This window comes from Corylus avellana, chromosome ca9 (genome assembly GCF_901000735.1).
Source record: "Corylus avellana chromosome ca9, CavTom2PMs-1.0".
NCBI lineage: Eukaryota > Viridiplantae > Streptophyta > Magnoliopsida > Fagales > Betulaceae > Corylus > Corylus avellana.
In genome coordinates, this window is record NC_081549.1 from 925,677 (window position 1) to 944,740 (window position 19,064).

The following is a 19,064-nucleotide window of genomic DNA, read 5'->3' on the forward strand; positions in this document are numbered from 1 at the left end:
TTTTTGGAAACACTATCAATATCCATTAATCCCTTGGATATTAGTCTTCCAGATTCCATTGGGAACTTTTCAACCTCCTTTAGAAATATTTATGCATTTGAATCTCAAATAAAGGGTCATATTCCTGTCGGAATCGGTTCCTTGAAAGGCTTGACCACGCTTGGTTTGGGCAATAACAATTTGACTGGAAACATACCACCCACAATTGGGGGATTGGAAGGGTTACAAAGATTATACCTTTATGGTAACAAAATTGAGGGATTCATTCCAAAAGACATGTGTCAGTTAAAGAACTTAGGTGAGTTATATCTCTCAAATAACAAAATCTCGGGATCAATCCCAAATTGCATTTCAAACCTCAATCTTCTGCAAAAGCTATTTCTGAGGTCTAATAGGCTGGAATCATCAATACCATTAAATTTATGGAGCCTTAAGAATCTATTGTTTTTGGGTCTCTCATCGAATTTTCTCAGTGGAAATTTGTCTCCAAACATGAAAAAAATGGATGTCATTGAACACGTTGATATATCTCAGAACCAAATTACTGGAAATATTCCAAGCATCATTGGAGCATTTGAAAGCCTAAGTTATCTTGATTTATCAAGGAACTCATTTCAAGGAGACATTCCACAATCTTTTGGAGACTTGAAAGGATTAGATGTGTTAAACCTCTCATATAATAATCTCTCTGGTGTAATTCCTAAGTCTCTTGAAGCACTTCCATATCTCACGTATTTGAATGTGTCTTTCAACAAGCTATCAGGAGAAATACCATCTAGAGGGTCTTTTGCAAACTTCACAGCAAAATCATTTTTAGGAAACAAAGCACTTTGTGGGAATCCAATTTTTGAAGTTCTACCTTGTCCAAGCCCAAGCTCCAAAGGATCTAAGGTGAAACAAAGTCTACTCAAATATTTTCTTCCTGCTATTGCTTCAATTATAGTATGTCTAGCATTAGTTTATGTGTTGAGAAGACATCGAGAAAGTAAAATACAGCTTCCAAGTTTATTTAATACATTGCATGTATTGGAGTTTAGAATGATATCATATCAAGAGCTTTGCCAAGGGACAAACAACTTTTGTGAAAGTAACTTGCTTGGAGTTGGAGGTTTTGGTTCTGTGTATAAAGGCATGCTCCTTGACGGGACTATTGTTGCTATTAAAGTTCTAAATTTGCAATTAGCCGGTGCTTTCAAAAGTTTTGATGCAGAATGCAAGGTCTTACGAACAATCCGACATAGGAATCTTGTTAAAGTCATAAGTACATGCTCTAACCCGGAGTTCAGAGCTTTAATATTGCAATACATGTCGAACGGCAGCCTCGAAAGGTGGTTATACTCTTATAACTACTCCTTGACTCTTCTTCAAAGAGTAAACATTATGATTGACGTTGCGTCAGCGTTGGACTATCTCCACCACGGTCAATCAGAATCTGTGGTTCACTGTGATTTAAAGCCTACCAATATCCTTCTAGACGAGGACATGATTGCACACGTGAGTGACTTTGGCATTGCAAAGATTTTGGTCGAAAACAAGGATGCTACACAAACCAAAACTCTTGGTACACTTGGCTATATTGCACCAGGTACATGCATTCACCTCTACTTATTTTATTGCTACGAGGCTATCAATAGTGCTAATATCAAGAACAACAATAATTGCTAGTTTCAAGAATACCAATGTACATGCCAATTTTCCATAAATCTATTTTATATAGGCCTTATATTCATATGAATATGCATTAACAATAAAAATTACACAAACTATAATTGCTTAGTCAATAGATAAGTACCTATTTATTCCTTTTAAGTCTTATGCATCGATTGTTAATTATTCTAAAATATATTAAAATAACTATTTGTATTAAAGACAATTAGGTTATATGCTTCTTGATCACTAGGTTAATATGAAGTAATTCTAAAATGCGACCATGATTATGGTTTGCCTTGTTTTATGCCCACCCCATACCCATTTTATGACCACTAATAACACACACAACATTCACACACATGGTTAATATATGTGTACAATGAATGCATATATATATATATATGTGTGCGCGCGAGCGTGTGCGCATATTTTTTGCTTTTTTGGTTAAAATATGTGAAAAACTTCCTTTTTTTTTTTGGTTTGAATTACTAACTAAAAGGCCGTTTGCAAAATTGTGAGTATTGGATAGAGTATGGCTTGGAAGGAAAAGTCTCCATTAAAGGCGATGTTTATAGCTACGGTATAATATTGTTGGAGATGATCACAAGGAAGAAACCTACCGACGACATGTTTGTAGAAGAATTGACCTTAAGGCAATGGATAAACGCATCACTTTCCGACAAAATACTGGAGGTTGTGGATGACGGTTTAATGAGAACAGAAAATGGACAAAATGCAACTGTCATGCAGAGTGTTCTTTCATCCATCATTGAATTAGGTTTGAAGTGTTCTGAAGAGTTACCAGATGAAAGAGTTGATATCAAAGATGTGCTTGTCAAGCTTAAAAAAATCCAAGTGAAACTTTTTGAAAACAGAAATGATGGTGTTTGATATATTTTATCTGGGTTATATCGGGTTTGTCTTTTAATTTCTTAAAGTACTTACAAGTGGTATGTTTTATGTTTGTATGACTTTCCATGTTTAAATAAATGCTTTGGGATTTTCTAACATCTTCCTCTTGAACCATTTCTCATTTTTTTTTCTCCTTCTACTTCTTGTTGAGATATATAAAATTTACTCGAGGATGATTCTTTATGCATCACGGATACTAAACTAATATAATCTCAAACGCCAAAAAAATCTTGCAGATCGATTTTATTGTTTCACTTCATGTCTCTATTCCATTAATTATGAAAACTATGGAATGACGAAAGAAAATACTTAAAGCAACACTCAAGCCAGGGCATATAAATTCAATTTTCAAATAAGTGAAGGATTATTTTAACCATTCAAAAATTAAAACTAAAGAGTAAAGAGAGATAGCAGGTTGGTTTTCCTTTCTATAATCAAAACAAAATAAAAAGCTGACTAATTACATGAAAGTTTGGACTTTAACAAGCGGGATAATGAAACTATATGCTTTTACGGTATTACCCGAGGCCTGCCCTTCAATTTTTTCCTCTCTAGATTCACTAAAATTGTCAGGAGAAAATGACAAAAAAAAAAACAAAAAACTCCTTGTTAAGCATTAGGACGGGGAATGCAAAATAATGATCATGTAGAATATATATTTTATTTTTTAATGGTTGATATGTCTTCAATTAGATAGCGACATATCAAAAGTTGTATAATAATTATCATAAAAGTTACGAACGAATCAATTTATATTGTGATTGTTCACACTTCACATAACACTTATCATATCAACCGGTATTATTAATGTGAACCATCACTTAATAGTGTACATAATACTCCATAAAATATGAATTGCCCAGGACCAAAGCCAAATATTTTCATATATATATATATATATGACAATCTTCACCGCCTGCGACCAATATTCTAACCAATATTTTAACCTTTGGTGGTATTTTTTTAGGAGTGTAAAAAAAAAAAAAAAAAAGGAAAATCGGAACCAGAACCGGGAAACCGGTTGGGAAAAATCGGTAACTGAAGTGCCCGGTTCCGGTTACTAGTTTTGGAGGTTTTAAATACCCGGTTATAACCGGGTAACCGGGTATATATATATATATATATATATATATATATATATATATTTTTTTGAATTTAGTATATTTATTATTATTATTTTAGTCTAGGGTTCACAAAAATCGTAAAACACTTCTCTAGTTCTCTTATCTTCTTCATTTCTTCAATGTAGATAAGATTTGTAGTTGAATCAGTTGATATAACATATATGTAGTCTATGTAGACGTAGTTTAATCTCATGTATTATGTAAGCTTTTAAAATGAAATTTTAGGACATTTTAAAGCTAATTGTTTTTTTTTTTTTTTTAAAGGACACAAGATAGTTAAATTAAGTCCAAAAATTAGGCCAAATACCTAAAATAAGCCCAAAATGCAAAAAAATTAAAAAAACCGGTTACCCAGTTCGGATAACCGGATACCAACAGGAATCGGCCGTTATTGTATAACCGGTTAACCTTTTGGCTAATAGCCGAAAACCGGAACAGGGTTTTCACCCTTAATTTTTTTTGTTTTCCAGATACTTGGGTGAAAAACATGAAACAAACTTCCATAATCAAGAAAGTTGACTTGATTAATAATAATAATAATAATAATAATATATTGGATTAGAAGGACTTCAGAGAACCATTTTCAGCCATTTGATTGATAAAATCAATAGGGGTGTTCATGTGGGTCGGTTATAACCTACCTACCAACCGATAACCGATTATAACCGATAATAGATTACTGATTTCGTAGTCGGTTATTAAAAATCGCTAACCGACTAAGTCGGTTGCGATTAGTGATTTTAGGGGTTAGGGAATGGGGTTATAACCGACCGACTATATATATATAATTAGGGATGGGCACAGGTCGGATTGGGGCGGGTTTGGAGGTTTTCTTATACCCAAACCGCACCTAGCGGGTATTTTAAATAACACCCGTGACCCGGCTGTAATGAACAGTATCCGCCGGGTCTCGAATTGTACGGGGCGGATTTCTGGGTCTTTCTTATGCAAAAGTGAGAGCAACCCCTTCAATCATTCTCCAGAGAGAAGTAGATAAAAGAAAAAAGGCAAAAGCAAGAAAAGGAAGAAAAGAACGAGTAACATAAAAGCATCCAACTCCTTCTAAAGGGTACAGGTTAGAAGCTTTTAACCATCTACAAGCAGATTTGTATACAATCGTAAGGTCAAATCATTCCCCCCATCAAATTGAAATAAGCTTGCTCAAAACAAAGCACATCTTCAGATAAAGAGAATGAAGGAGATTGAGAGAGAGAGGAACCTGGACGTGGTCAGGCGTGGAGCACTGGAGGTGGAGCTATGGTTCGTGGAGGCTGGAGAATGAGGCGCCGCTAGGTTGAGTGAAGAAACAGCGTGATTGCGTTAGGAAAGAAAGAGAGAAATTGTGTGAGGAAAGAAAGAATCAAGGATTTTAAGGTTTTTTTTGGGTATACGGGGCGGGCGGGTACCCGGGGTATTTTAAAATCTCTTGCCCGCAGTTCGACCTGCCCCGGCCGGATATCAAAACAAAACCCGAATCCGCAATTTTATTGAGAAAAAACCGGGTGGGACGGGGCGGGGCGGGACGAATTTGGGCGGGTTTTGCCCACCCCTGTATATAATAATATAAATATTAATATTAAATATTTATATTAATAAACTATTAAATAAAACATCAGACTTGTTGAGTTATTGGCGGTTTACTTACTTTCTTGCTCTGCTTTTCCAGATTTGAGCTTTTATTTTTCCCAGATTTGTAATATCCAGATTTGGGGTTTGTCGGTTATTGGTTTTCCAGTAATATCCAGATTTGGGATTTGTCGGTTATTGGTTTTCCAGATTTTGTAATATCCAGACTTGTTGTCTTTTTTGTCTTTAATTTTTTTTTTTTTTCATTTGAATTTGGATTAATGGATTTGAGCTATGTTATGTTTTTGGGCTACAATTTATTGGGCCATGTTTTTTTCATCTTTTTTGAAACTTTTTGGCCCAAAACCCTTAAAATATGACAAAAATAATAAATTAAAAGTTCAAAACACTTAAAAAGCTTAAAAGCCCATTTTTTAAAAAACGATTATAACCGATTATATATATACCATTGGGGGTGATCCGGCCACCCCCATGGGCTAAAACAATTTTTTTTTTTTTTTTCTTGATCTGTGCCTTTGGGCCACAGGGCTTCACCAATTCCAGTCAAGCCTACCTAGGGTGGCCCAAGCCACCCCAGCCCCCCAATTGGGGTTATTGGAATTTATCTTTTATGAAAATGGCAAATTTATCATATACGGACACTTGTTGACAAATTGTAAAAGAGGGTTGTATTACTTGCAAACTATTTGTAGCATTGTGTTGGCCAACTTGGTTATATATTCTCATAATTAGCTAGAGTGTAATCACTTGCTTCCAACACAACCGCCCGACTCGTCCTGAATTTTTTTCCCTATGCGATACAAATGGGAAAAGGGGAGACACACATCTTTTTCTTTTTCTTTTTTTCTTTGTGTGAATTAAGAATATTTTCGGGTCAAAAGGGAGTTGAGTCAGTTGACTGGACTTTTGATTCTGTCCTTTGTCTTTTGTTGTTTTTATTTGGCTTAAGTTGAACTAGACTATTATTGGCCAACAACTGGTGGAGTCTAGCTTACCACCGTAAAGAAGAGGGGTTTCACTTCAAAAGCCGGTTGTTTATTTATCAAATTTTTTTATGTCATTATAATTGGAGTACAAAAGAATAGTGGTTATGTTGTTTATTCATCAAATTTGGCCACTTCTTCCTTGTCTTCGGTTATGCTGACGGTTAAAGGGGGAGTTGATTGGACTTTTGATTTTGTCCTTTGTTTTTTGTCTTTTGTTTTTGTGTTTCGTGTTCTGTTTTTTTTATTTGGTTTAAGTTGAACTATATAGACTAGGGTCATGATTCAGCGCACGCCGGCGGGCTAAGCACGCCAGACACAACATTTTTTTTTTTAAATATTTTAATAAATTAAAAAAAAAAAAAAAAGAATTGCTGGCGTGCTCTTTATCTTCACCCATATATACTATTATTGGCCAACAACTGGTGGAGTACAAAAGAATACTTAAATAGACTCACTTATTAAACTCTAATCTTAATCATCAAATTTTTGTCTTTCTTGGTTGGAGTATAAAACACTTAAATAGATTCCATCACTAACTAAACTCTAATCTTAATTTGATTGACTTTTGGCCAACCCATTAAATAGATTAATAATCAAACCCTAACCATATCACCCTTAACTCTTGAAATTAAACAAAACATAAAATTAAATATTAGCATCTCAATTAATTAATAGAACCTGAATAAAACTAGGAGACATTTATAAATTATATCTAGTCTCATTAATTGAATCACAAAAACAACACCCTTTAACTCTTAAAATTAAATACTCATTTACTAATTAATTAATAAAACCTAAATAAAAATCAATTAAAAAAAAAAACTTAAATAAAACTGCAAGAGATCAAACTGATAAGATTGGCACACATACTCATCTACACATAGTTAGAATTAAATGCTAAGCTAAAGGCTATTAATTAATTAATCAATTTCAGTATTTCCATTGGGGCCGGGCTTAGGCGGCCAGCCATGGTTATCATAATCAGCAACATCGTGGTCGGCTTAACCAGCATTATACATAGTTATTCTTATTGGTTATTATAGCACCAGCGAAAACTATACATGACCAAATCTAATGCTATTGTTGTTATTATAGTATGACCAAATCTTCCTTCAACAAGACAACAAGTACTTGGCCACTTTTTCCTTGTCATTTTTCGTACAAATCTCTTGTCGTAGCGAGTCAGCGACTAGCCAGCGCTGTTTTGTTCTTTATTTTGAGAGGAGAGAAATTTTAGAACGGCACGTCACTTCGCTAATTATTCAAGTTGAATATTCAAAAGCAATATGGTATATCAATAATATGAACCGTGAATCCACCATGTTTATACTAATTAGACACAAATCAAATTGGGCGACAAATACTAGTATATATAAAAGATCTTAGAATAACTACTTTTAATCTTTTATGCTGATTGATTGTATCTTAAATTAATATAATCATAATTAATTAGCATCATCATCATGCAATATTAAGCCAAAGTTTAGTTGGAGATCCAAAATTTATATGAATGAATTATGAGTATCAAAGTGTGACCCAGAGGAAGAAAACGTAAAAAGAAAACAAAGATGCACAACACATTATTAAAATCACAATTAATGTTAATTAAGTCAACATCTTGGCCATTTTTTCGTTTCAATTTCCTGTTATATAGAAGAAAAGTAAAGTCTTGTGTGGCCCAATTTTTCGGAATAGGATCCTCTTTAGATCATAATAGACTGGAGAATATCCAGTTCGTGATTGGAATTTATTCTTAGAAATCTTACAGCCACAAATAGTACATCTATCCCACTACCAAAATAAAAAAAATAAAAAATAAAAAAAATTCAGATTAAAAAAAATAATAAACAAATTAATAAAAAAATAAGGGGTGACTGGCCACCCCATCTTGGCCATAGGAGGTGGCCGGACCACCCCATGGCACTTGGGGGTGGTCTGGCCACCCCCTAAACCCAAACTATATATATATATACCATTGGGGGTGATCCGGCCACCCCCAAGGGCTAAAACAATTCTTTTTTGTTTGTTTGTTTGTTTGTTTAAGATCTTGCCTTTGAGGCCATGGGGGTGGCTTCGACCACCCAGGCCGGCCAGTCTAGGGTGACCCAAGCCACCCCAGCCCCAACTGGGGTTATTGGAATTTATCTTTTATGGAAATGGCAAATTTATCATATACAGACACTTGTCGGCAAATTGTAAAAGTGGGTTGTATTACTTGCAAACTATTTGTAGCATTGTGTTGGCCAACTTGGTTATATATTCTCATAATTAGCTAGAGTAAAATCACTTGCTTCCAACACAACCACCCGACTCATCCTGAGTTTTTTTCCCTATGCGATACAAATGGGAAAAGGGGAGACACACATCTTTTTCTTTTTCTTTTTTTCTTTGTGCGACTTAAGAATATTTTCGGGTCAAAAGGGAGTTGAGTCAGTTGACTGGACTTTTGATTCTGTCCTTTGTCTTTTGTTTTTGTGTTTCGTGTTTTGTTGTTTTTATTTGGTTTAAGTTGAACTAGACTATTATTGGCCAACATGCAACTGGTGGAGGCTAGCTTACCACCGAAAAGAAGAGGGGTTTCACTTCAAAAGCCGGTCGTTTATTTATCAAATTTTTTTATGTCATTATAATTGGAATACAAAAGAATAGTAGTTATGTTGTTTATTCATCAAATTTGGCCACTTCTTCCTTGTCTTCGGTTATGCTGACGGTTAAAGGGGGTTGGTTGGACTTTTGATTTTGTCCTTTGTTTTTTGTCTTTTGTTTTTGTGTTTCATGTTCTGTTTTTTTTATTTGGTTTAAGTTGAACTATATAGACTAGAGCCGTGATTCAGCGCATGCTGGCGTGCTTCATAAAACATTTTTTAAAAAAATATTTTAATAAAAAATAAAAAAAAGAATTGCCGGCGTGCTCTTTATCTTCACCCATATAAACTAGGGAAAAGTCCACATAACCCCCTCAAACTACCACTCAATTGACAATGTCCCCCCTAAACTTTCAATTGTGACAATGTCCCTCCCAAACTACCAAAAATTGTCAATGTTCCTCCCAATGACGAAATTACCCTTAGTAAAATATAAACAAAAATACTAAAACTTCTAGAAAAACCTAAAACTAACAAAAAAAAAAAAAATCCAATCTTGGCCAATTTTTTCTTTTTTAAAATCAATTTTATAAGAAAAAAATTTAAAAAATTTCGATTTTTTTTTTTAAAAAAAAAAATGAGAATTTTCGTTTTTTTATTTTATTTTTGTTTTATAATTTTATTTAAATAAAAATTTACGTTTAAAAAAAAAATCGCTTAATAAAATGAAATTTTTTGTTTTTTAAAACTAAATAAAAAAAATAGTTTTTTTTTTTTTAAAAAAAAAAATTACGTTTAAAAAAAAATTGTTTAAATTTTTTTTTTTTAAATTAAAATTTTTCATTTTTTAAAAAAATCAATTTTTTTTTTTTTAATTTATAGGGATATTTTTGTCTTATTGAAAAATCTATAGGGGCATTTTTGTCTTATTGCTAGTCTTAGGGGGGACATTGACAATGTTTTGGTAGTTTGGAGGGAACATTGTCACAATTGAAAGTTTGGGGGGGACATTGTCAATTGGGTGGTAGTTTGAGGGGGGTATGTGGACTTTACCCTATAAACTATTATTGGCCAACAACTGGTGGAGTACAAAAGAATACTTAAATAGACTCACTTATTAAACTCTAATCTTAATCATCAAATTTTTGTCTTTCTTCGTTGAGTATAAAACACTTAAATAGATTCGATCACTAACTAAACTCTAATCCTAATTTGATTGACTTTTGGTCAACCTATTAAATAGATTAATAATCAAACCCTAACCATATCACCCTTAACGCTTGAAATTAAACAAAACATAAAATTAAATATTAGCGTCTCCATTAATTAATAGAACCTGAATAAAACTAGGAGACATAAATTATCTCGAGTCTCATTAATTGAATCACAAAAACAACACCCTTTAACTCTTAAAATTAAGTACTCATTTACTAATTAATTAATAGAACCTAAATAAAAATCAATTAAAAAAAAAAAAAAAACCTAAATAAAACTGCAAGAGATCCAACTGATAAGATTGGTACACATACTCATCTACACATAGTTAGAATTAATTGCTCAGCTAAAAGCTATTAATTAATTAATCAATTTCAGTATTTCCATTGGAGCCGGGCTTAGGCGGCCAGCCATGGTTATTATAATATTTTATTATTATTTTTTTATTAATAGGACAGATATCCTATTTATGGCCCCAGGATCTCTTTAAAGTAATTCTGACCATTAACTAAATATTTTTCAGTCCAAAATAGACTGACGATGATCCTCTTATACAAACATATACAGACACTTGTTGGCAAATTTATGGAAGTGGCAAATTTATCATATACAGACACTTGTTGGCAAATTGTAAAAGAGGGTTGTATTACTTGCAAATTATTTGTAGCATTGTGTTGGCCAACTTGGTTATATATTCTCATAATTAGCTAGAGTGCAATCACTTGCTTCCAACACAACTGAATTTTAATTCTGTCCTTTGTCTTTTGTTTTTGAGTTTCGTGTATTGTTGTTTTTATTTGGTTTAAGTTGAACTATATAGATTATTATTGGCCAACATGCAACTGGTGGAGGCTAGCTTACCACCGAAAAGAAGAGGGGTTTCACTTCAAAATTGTTGTTTATTCATTAAATTTTGTTATGTCTTTATAATTGGAGTACAACAGAATACTTAAATAGACTCACTTATTAAACTCTAATTTTAATCATAAAATTTTTGTCCTTCTTCATTGGAATATAAAAGCACACTCAAATAGATTCGATCACTAACTAAACTATAATCCTAATGTGATCGACTTTTGGTCAAACCATTAAATAGATTAATAATCATACCCTAACCATAGCCTAAATAGATTAATAATCTCGAGTCTCATTTATTTATCGAATTACAAAAACACCACCCTTTAACTACTCTTAAAATTAAATACTCATTTATTAATTAATATAACCTAAATAAAACTGCAAAGTGATCCAAGATTGGTACACATACTCATCCGGACTGTGCCCAAAGGAACTAATCCAATGTACGTACCGGACTGAGGTAGTTAAAATTAATTGCTGAGCTAAAGGGTATATATTAATTAGTCAATTTCAGAATTTCCATTGGGGCCAGGCTTAGGCGGCCGGCCATGGTTATCATAATCAATTAATCATCAACATCGTGGTCAGCTATATTATTATATATTGTTATTAATTATAGCACCAGCGAAAACTATGACCAAATCTAGCTAATACTATTGCTATTATGGTATGACTAAATCTTCCTTCAACAAGACAAGAAGTAGTTGTTTTCTTGTTTATTTTGAGTGGAGAGAAATTTTGGAACCCACGTGACTTCACCAATTATTCAAGTTGAATATTCGAAAGCAATAATATTGTATATCAATAATATGAACCGTGAATCCACCATCTTTATTCTAATCAGACACAAATCAAATTAGGCGACAAATACTAGTATATATAAAAGGTCTTAGCTGGAATAACTACCTTTTATGCTGATTGATTGTATCTTAAATTAATATAGTCATACTTAATTAGCATTATCATGGAATTAATATTGTTAAGTGTTGATTAAATTATTAAATTTAAGTTGATAAGAGTAGTAATTTAACATGGTATCAAAGTCAAAAGTCCTGTGATCGAACCTTGACTATGTCATTTACTTTCTACTTTAATTAAATATTTCACGTGTTGGTTCTTATCTATTAAAAGAAAGTTTGAGCCTACATGTAAGGGAAAGTGTTAAGTGATGATTAAATTATTAAATTTACTTCTTAATATCAGCTTAAGTTTATAGGATAACTGATAATTTAACAAATATTAAGCCAAAGTTTAGTTGGAGATCACTTATGATCAAATTTATATGAATGAATTGTGAGTATCAAAGTGTGACCCAAAGGAAGAAAACATAAAAAGTAAACAAAGATGCACAACACAACATTATCTACCCGGCCGGCCTTCACGTACGGCAAAACCAGGTGGTAGGTTTGAGTCTAAATCACAATTAATGTTAATTAAGTCAACATCTTGGCCATTTTTTCCTTTCAGTCTCCAGTTAATTAAATAGATGGAAAGTAAAGTCTTGTGCGCCCTGGAACTATGAACTATGGCCAAGTTTCTCTTGGTGCCACCAAAGTCACCAAAATAATTAATTCTCCTTTGGTTCGTGGATTATCTAATCTATTAAAAAAAGATTAGTTACCATTAGAAATAGAAGGTGTGAAATAGATTAAGACAATAGATAAACGCATCACATCCTGACAGAATGATGAAAGTTGTGGATGAGGGTTTATTGAGAACAGAAAATAAAAGAGATATAACTGTCATGTAAAGTGTTCTTTCATCCATCATGGAATTAGGCTTAATGTGTTCTAACTTCTAATGAGTTACCAGATGAAATGGTCGATATCAAATATGTGCTTGCCAAGCTTAAAAAAATTCAAGTGAAACTTTTTGAAAACAAAAATATGGGTGCCTGATAGTCTGATGCATTTTACCTGGGTTTTATAGGGTTTGTCCTTTTAATTTCTTAAAGTGCTTAAAGTGGTATGTTTTATGCATGTATGACTTTTTCATGTTTAAATAACTGGCTTGAAATTTTCTAAACATCTTTCTCTTGAGCCTTTTATATATCTTCCTTTTTCTCCTTATGCTTCTCATTGAGATCAATATTGTCTATATATCATACCTGTGGACATTCGACGTCCTTGCCTATTATTCCATCAAGAACATATTTGTGGCGTTCATATATCGACAAGAATTATGAATGAAAATTCGTAAAATTATTTCATTTCTATATTATCTCATTTCCCTGGCATAGAATTATGAATGAAGATCAAATCAAATTACTCATAAGACTTTGGGTCTTCCTCCCTCGTGTGTTGACTCTCATTTTCAGAGTCTTATCCCAAGGTCAATTGAATTTATTGTGATGGTGGTCGATCGACAAAGAAACAGAGTCTCGCATTAGTATATGATAAGACCTTAGAAGTAGAAGTATAGTATTGGATATTTTTATGCTGATTGATTGTATCTAATTAAATCAATATAAACATAATTAATTAGCAACATCCTTTATGGAATAAATAAAAGTTTAGTTGGAGATCGATCGGGAGCAGCAAACTTATGATCAAATTTATATGAAATATGAATTATGAGTATCAAAGTGTGACCCAGAGGAAGAAAACATAAGAAAACAAAGATGCACAACACATTATTTTCTATCCGTCTTCACGGCAAAACCAGGCTATAGGTTTCAGTCTAAATCACAATTAATGTTAGTCATTTTTTTCTTTGTCATGTCTCTTAGAAATATTATCTCATCATAGCGAGTCGTTTTCTTCGGTTATGTTGACGGGAGAGAAATTTGGGAACATACAAGCACAAATTAGTGAAGCTCCAGAGTCCATTTATCTTCCAACTTGGCCACTTCTTCCTTGGGACATTATCTTAGATAATGGATGATGACAAAGAAGAAATAAAGGTCGCAGATAAACACGTTGGAGATTGACTAAGAAATCTCTTCAGTTTTTGTAACAGTAGACAACTGTTACTCTGCAGTAGAGCATTCTTGGGACATTATCGTCTCTTCCTGATTTTGAAAGCCACCATCGACCAGGACATTTCCCACTAAAAATGTTGCCTAAAAACTAGTATAACTTTTATTATTAGTTTTTTCACAAATGATGCGACAACTCATAATTAATAAAATACTTAAGAAAGAAATTTGGCTTTCCAATTTAACTACAGGATTTTTTTTTTTTTTCTTTTTTTTTGGGGGTTACATTTTAGCGTCCATATCTGCTAAGTTGACAAGCTCTCTTCACTGTTGGTTTTTTTTTTTTTTTTCTTTAATTTTCAATTAAGGGTGGGCAGAACATGTAAACTCATAAAAGATGTACGCAAAATGGATGTTAGCATGCAAAAATAAAAAAAATAAAAAAATATTTCTCTTTAATTGATTAGTAGTTGGAGCACTCCTAACATTTTTAATTTTTTCGTAAGATTGAACAAGTTGGAAGAAAAAAAAATCCCCGTTAAGCATTAAGAAGACGAGGAATGCAAAATAACGAAGGTACTACAGTTAAAATCTTATAATTTTAAGTTTTTTAAGTAAATAATGATTTAACGTAATATTAAAGTTGACTTTCTGAATTCGAACAAGGAGTACAAATTCATAATGACATAATCTAATGCCCAAGAATATAAAACGCATAGAATAAGGATTAGAAAAGTGCATAAATACTGTTTAAAAACACTAGCTTTGAGATAGAGTAAGGAAGAAAACGAGGTGTTTGTAGGTGAAAACTGAAAACCATATATAGATATGGAGCTTGAAAATACGCTTGCTTGCCTAGCATAGCTCGATGAACTCAATGTGCATGTCAAAAAAAGCTTTTCAGATTAGAGTCGTATGCGTAATTTTGACACTTGTAACAAAAGTTATGACTAATTTACTAACTTATATATATACATATATTAAATTAAAAAATTTAAAAGTAAATTCGAATAAAACTTATGTCCGGACGAGGTAAATGCATCGTCCACCGATGAATCTCACCCTTTGGGTCTTCATACCCCAAGCCAAGCCTTGGCCTCAACATCCTAATTAACTTGAATAATCAAATCTTTTTCACCCTTCACCTTCTAGAATTAATATATAATACTAAATCCACAACTTCCATACATGCCTGTGTATGGCACTGTGTCTCACATACATGCCATTCATCTGTAATCCGAATTTTATTTCTTAGGATCAATCATGTTATTTTCTATTCTATGCGTTACCAAAAGAAAAATTAAGCTTTTGATTGCTGCAATCGAACTCAAATTGTGTACTTCTAGCGTGGTAGACTTGGCAGTTAACTTCATAGAGTAGCGCCAAATCTAACATTTGAATTATGAGTAAAATCTTTCTAATCCTTCGAATTAGGATAAGATCTTCTCTATTTAAAAATTTTAAGCGACATGACAATATATCCATTACGTGACAACTCGTCGAAGAAATCCAGTTGAATATACAAAAGCTTTGTACATGAATAACCTGAAAATCCACCATATATGTTTATGTTAAGGAACACAAATCAGGTGAGAGTGAGTGAGCTTGAGCGCACTGCACCTGCAGTGTTCTTCTCCTACGCAGACTCTGTTTTGGATTCAATGTTTGAATCCAATTCCATCTCTTCACATCAGATATGATTTTATCTTATGTTTGTATTTAAGTTAGTATATCTCTCTTTGTATTAAGTCTTTTAGCTAGTTGTTTTAGTTTTCCTAATTAACTTTGTATTAGTTCTCCTAGTTAGCATCAAGTTTGGATTTGTCAAACTTGATTTCAATTGTAACTATTTGCCTATATATACAATGAGAACGAAACTGAGACTTCATTCCGCCAAAAGCAAGTTTCTTTGCTTTCTTTCGGTTTATACTAATAAGACACAAATGAAATCAAATTACTCAGAAGACTTGGGTCTTCCTCCCTCGTGTGTTGACTCTCATTTTCAGAGTCTTCTCCCAAGGCCAATTGAATTTATTGTGATGGTGGCCGATCGACCAAGAAACAGAGCCAAAGGCCAAGATTGTAGTCTCGCATTAGAATTTGATACGACAATATTTTCTATCCCTGCCGTCACGGCAAAACCAGGCTGTAGGTTTCAGTCTAAATCACAATTAATGTTAATCAACATCTTGGCCATTTTTTCCAATTGGCATACGTGTCATGTCTTGTAGAAATATTCTCTCGTCATACCGAGTCGTTTTCTTCGGTTATGTTGACAGGAGAGAAATTTGGGAACATACATGCACAAATCAGTGAAGCTTGCTCAAGAGTCCATTTATCTTTCTTCGACAACTTGGCCACTTCTTCCTTGTCATGTTTCATAAAAATCATCATTTCCAAGTTAAATATACTTTTATTTATTATTTCGTTCAATAATAATTTGGTGTTATCATGTTAAGGGATGAACACTTAAAAATATGTCTAGCATTCCTCTTAATCAGTGGCGGATCCAGACAATTCATATTGAGGGTGCCGCTAAAATTTTTTTGGCGTCTTAAAAATTTTTTCCACCCTAAAAATTTTGTAATTTACACAATATATGCATCACAAAAAAAATATATACATAAAAATTCATAAATATGTGCTCAAATTGATATATTAGAAATGTAACATGTCGACACTATATCAAAAAGACAGAAATACAAAAAAAAAAAAAAAGTGTCTAGAATTGCACTTTACGTTCTCTTAAAAGTACAAAATCATCAAGTATCGAATTTAAATCAAAGTTCTCAGCAATTTCCCTTTCAATATAGAGAAATGAACTATTTGCAAGAAAATCATCCTCAATTTTGTTGCAAAGTCAAAGTCGTGTTTTAACAATTTTTATTGCTGAAAATGCTAGTTCGATAATTACTAAGATATATTCTTCTCTTAATTTGATCAAAGCCTAAAGAGGCTAAACAATATCATAACACAAATATAACACTTCCAGAATAAAAAAAGTACGCAGATTCTTACACCCTAAAACACAAAAATCTATACTTTGCAGTTCATGACCACCCACGAAATGATGAAAAAAAATGCAAAACTCTACTTCTCTCCCAGTTGTGTTCACCATCAGTCTCCTAGCAGCAACTTGTATTCATATATATATATATATATATATATATATGAAGGTTTTATTATTGAGTTCTTCTTCTACTAACTATTTCTTCTTATTTTCTTGGTGTGTATATAAGATCAGAGCGCCAACATGCAAGTGGCCACAGAGCAGGGAGAAGGAAAATTTTTTTTTTTTTAAAATCGTTGGGGGTGCCACGGCACCCCCAACCACCAACGTGGCTCCGCCACTGCTCTTAATAGAATAGTAGTTATAGAGTTGGTGGAGGAGCCCGATAATTATTATTGTAGGAGCCGAACTAAAAATATGATAAACACAATTTAAATCAGAAATCGAGTCATTTATCAAATAATGTGTATCACAAAAAAAATATATATATATCTATAAAAATTTATAAATATGTGTCAAAATTATTAGTGAAAATGTTTAATCAAAATGATAAAAATGTAGTATGTAGTATATAGTATCACTCTATCTCATTCCCCTAAACCAGAATTATGAATGAAAATTAGTGTTCAGATTTGCCTAAATGTTGAGGGAACAATTATGTCTTCACCTGTTTAAGAGCATTGACTATTGGATGACATGAAACGAGATTGAAGTTTCTCTTGGGCGATGAGATTAAAATACAATGCTTCACTTCCACTATAAAAGTCGCTTAACAGTACCCATTCTTATCCCTACGCCTTCTTTTCTTGTAAACTCCATCCCTTCTCTCTCTCTCTGTTGCAAATACAGTCATGAAGCTAATAATAGAAAGGCCCTCCAATATTCTCCTGCTCTTGACTTTTCTGTTAGTGCAGTCATGCATGTTTCAGTACTTGGCCCAATCTTCCACCACCAGCTTTACCGATCAAGCAGCTCTCATTGCCTTCAAATCTAAACTCACTTCCGGTCCAAACCAAACTGTCTTGGCAGCTAATTGGTCCACAGCTACAAACTTCTGCAATTGGATTGGGGTCTCATGTAGCCGACGCAGACAAAGAGTCACAGCTTTGAACCTTCGCCTCATGGGTCTTCAGGGCACCATTTCTCCACATATTGGTAACCTCTCTTTCCTGGTTTATCTTAATCTATGCTGCAATACCTTCTTTGGTTCTCTACCCCATGAGATCGGTCGCCTACATCGTTTAAAAAGACTCGTGTTGTCATCCAACCAATTGAACGGTAGTATTCCCCCAACTTTGCAAAATTGTCGGAATCTTCAAGTAATACACCTTTGGAATAACCATCTCACGGGCGCAATTCCATCAACCCTTGGCAATTTGTCATCGTTAGAGGTCTTGGAGGTGGAAGACAATAGCCTCACAGGTCCATTTCCTCTTGTCATCTTTAACATGTCCTCCCTGACCACAATTGCTCTTACAAATAATCACATCTCAGGAACTCTTCCAATGGATCTGTGCAGCCATTTTCCTGAACTCCAAGAGCTTTATCTTTCCTCCAATGAATTCAGCGGTCAGCTCCCTCCACAAATGAACTACTGTAGAGAGCTTGTAGTCTTATCCCTAATAGACAATAAATTTTATGGGAGTATTCCAGAAAGTTTTGGAAGTATAGATAAGCTTGAATTGCTATATCTTGGAGTTAACAACTTAACTGGTAATATACCTCCTACCATAAGTAACTTGTCGAGGTTATCTGAATTTGGCATTGAGACTAACAACATTAAAGGAAGCATTCCGAGTGATATATGGCGTCTTTCCAATCTGGAACTATTGTTTTTACCAGATAATTATATCACAGGGACAATCCCCCAAAGCCTTTTCAACATGTCCTCTCTACAAAGAATCTCCTTGGTTAGTAATTCCCTATATGGCAATCTTCCATCAAATTCTGAATTTTCCTGCCCCAGTCTTGGACGTCTCGCTCTTGGTCTCAACAAATTTAGTGGTCTCATCCCATCGTATCTTTCAAATTGTTCCAAGCTCGTTGTATTAGATTTAGGTTCAAACATACTCTCTGGACCAATACCAAAAAGTCTTGGACAATTGAAATATCTTCGAATTCTTAATCTGGATGAGAATCAACTAACAGGAGAACCAGGAGATCAAGAGCTTAATTCCCTTTCATCTTTCTCTAATTGTAGAGTTTTGGAAGTCCTGTCCA

The 19,064-nt window shown here is 33.4% G+C and overlaps 2 protein-coding genes across 2 annotated transcripts; both read left to right on the plus strand.

The window, feature by feature from the left end:
- Positions 1–6: 6 nt before the first annotated feature.
- Positions 7–2,643, plus strand: LOC132191620 (receptor kinase-like protein Xa21). Its single transcript, XM_059606706.1, has 2 exons — positions 7–1,585; positions 2,180–2,643. Exons 1-2 carry the CDS (start codon positions 277–279, stop codon positions 2,539–2,541), a joined length of 1,671 nt encoding a protein of 556 aa, XP_059462689.1. The 5' UTR covers positions 7–276; the 3' UTR covers positions 2,542–2,643.
- A 15,052-nt stretch (positions 2,644–17,695) lies between these two features.
- On the plus strand, positions 17,696–19,017 carry LOC132191616 (LRR receptor-like serine/threonine-protein kinase EFR). Its single transcript, XM_059606702.1, has 2 exons — positions 17,696–18,861; positions 18,993–19,017. Exons 1-2 carry the CDS (start codon positions 17,696–17,698, stop codon positions 19,015–19,017), a joined length of 1,191 nt encoding a protein of 396 aa, XP_059462685.1.
- The last annotated feature ends 47 nt before the right edge of the window (positions 19,018–19,064 follow it).

Bases quoted from the DNA above. Each gene is read 5' to 3' on its own strand.
- LOC132191620 (XM_059606706.1), top strand. From the start codon at position 277: ATGTGTCAGTTAAAGAACTTAGGTGAGTTATATCTCTCAAATAACAAA. The intron at 1,586-2,179 runs GTACATGCATTC...AGTATTGGATAG, and splicing joins ACTTGGCTATATTGCACCAG to AGTATGGCTTGGAAGGAAAA.
- LOC132191616 (XM_059606702.1), top strand. From the start codon at position 17,696: ATGAAGCTAATAATAGAAAGGCCCTCCAATATTCTCCTGCTCTTGACT. The intron at 18,862-18,992 runs GTATCTTTCAAA...ATCAACTAACAG, and splicing joins TTTAGTGGTCTCATCCCATC to GAGAACCAGGAGATCAAGAG.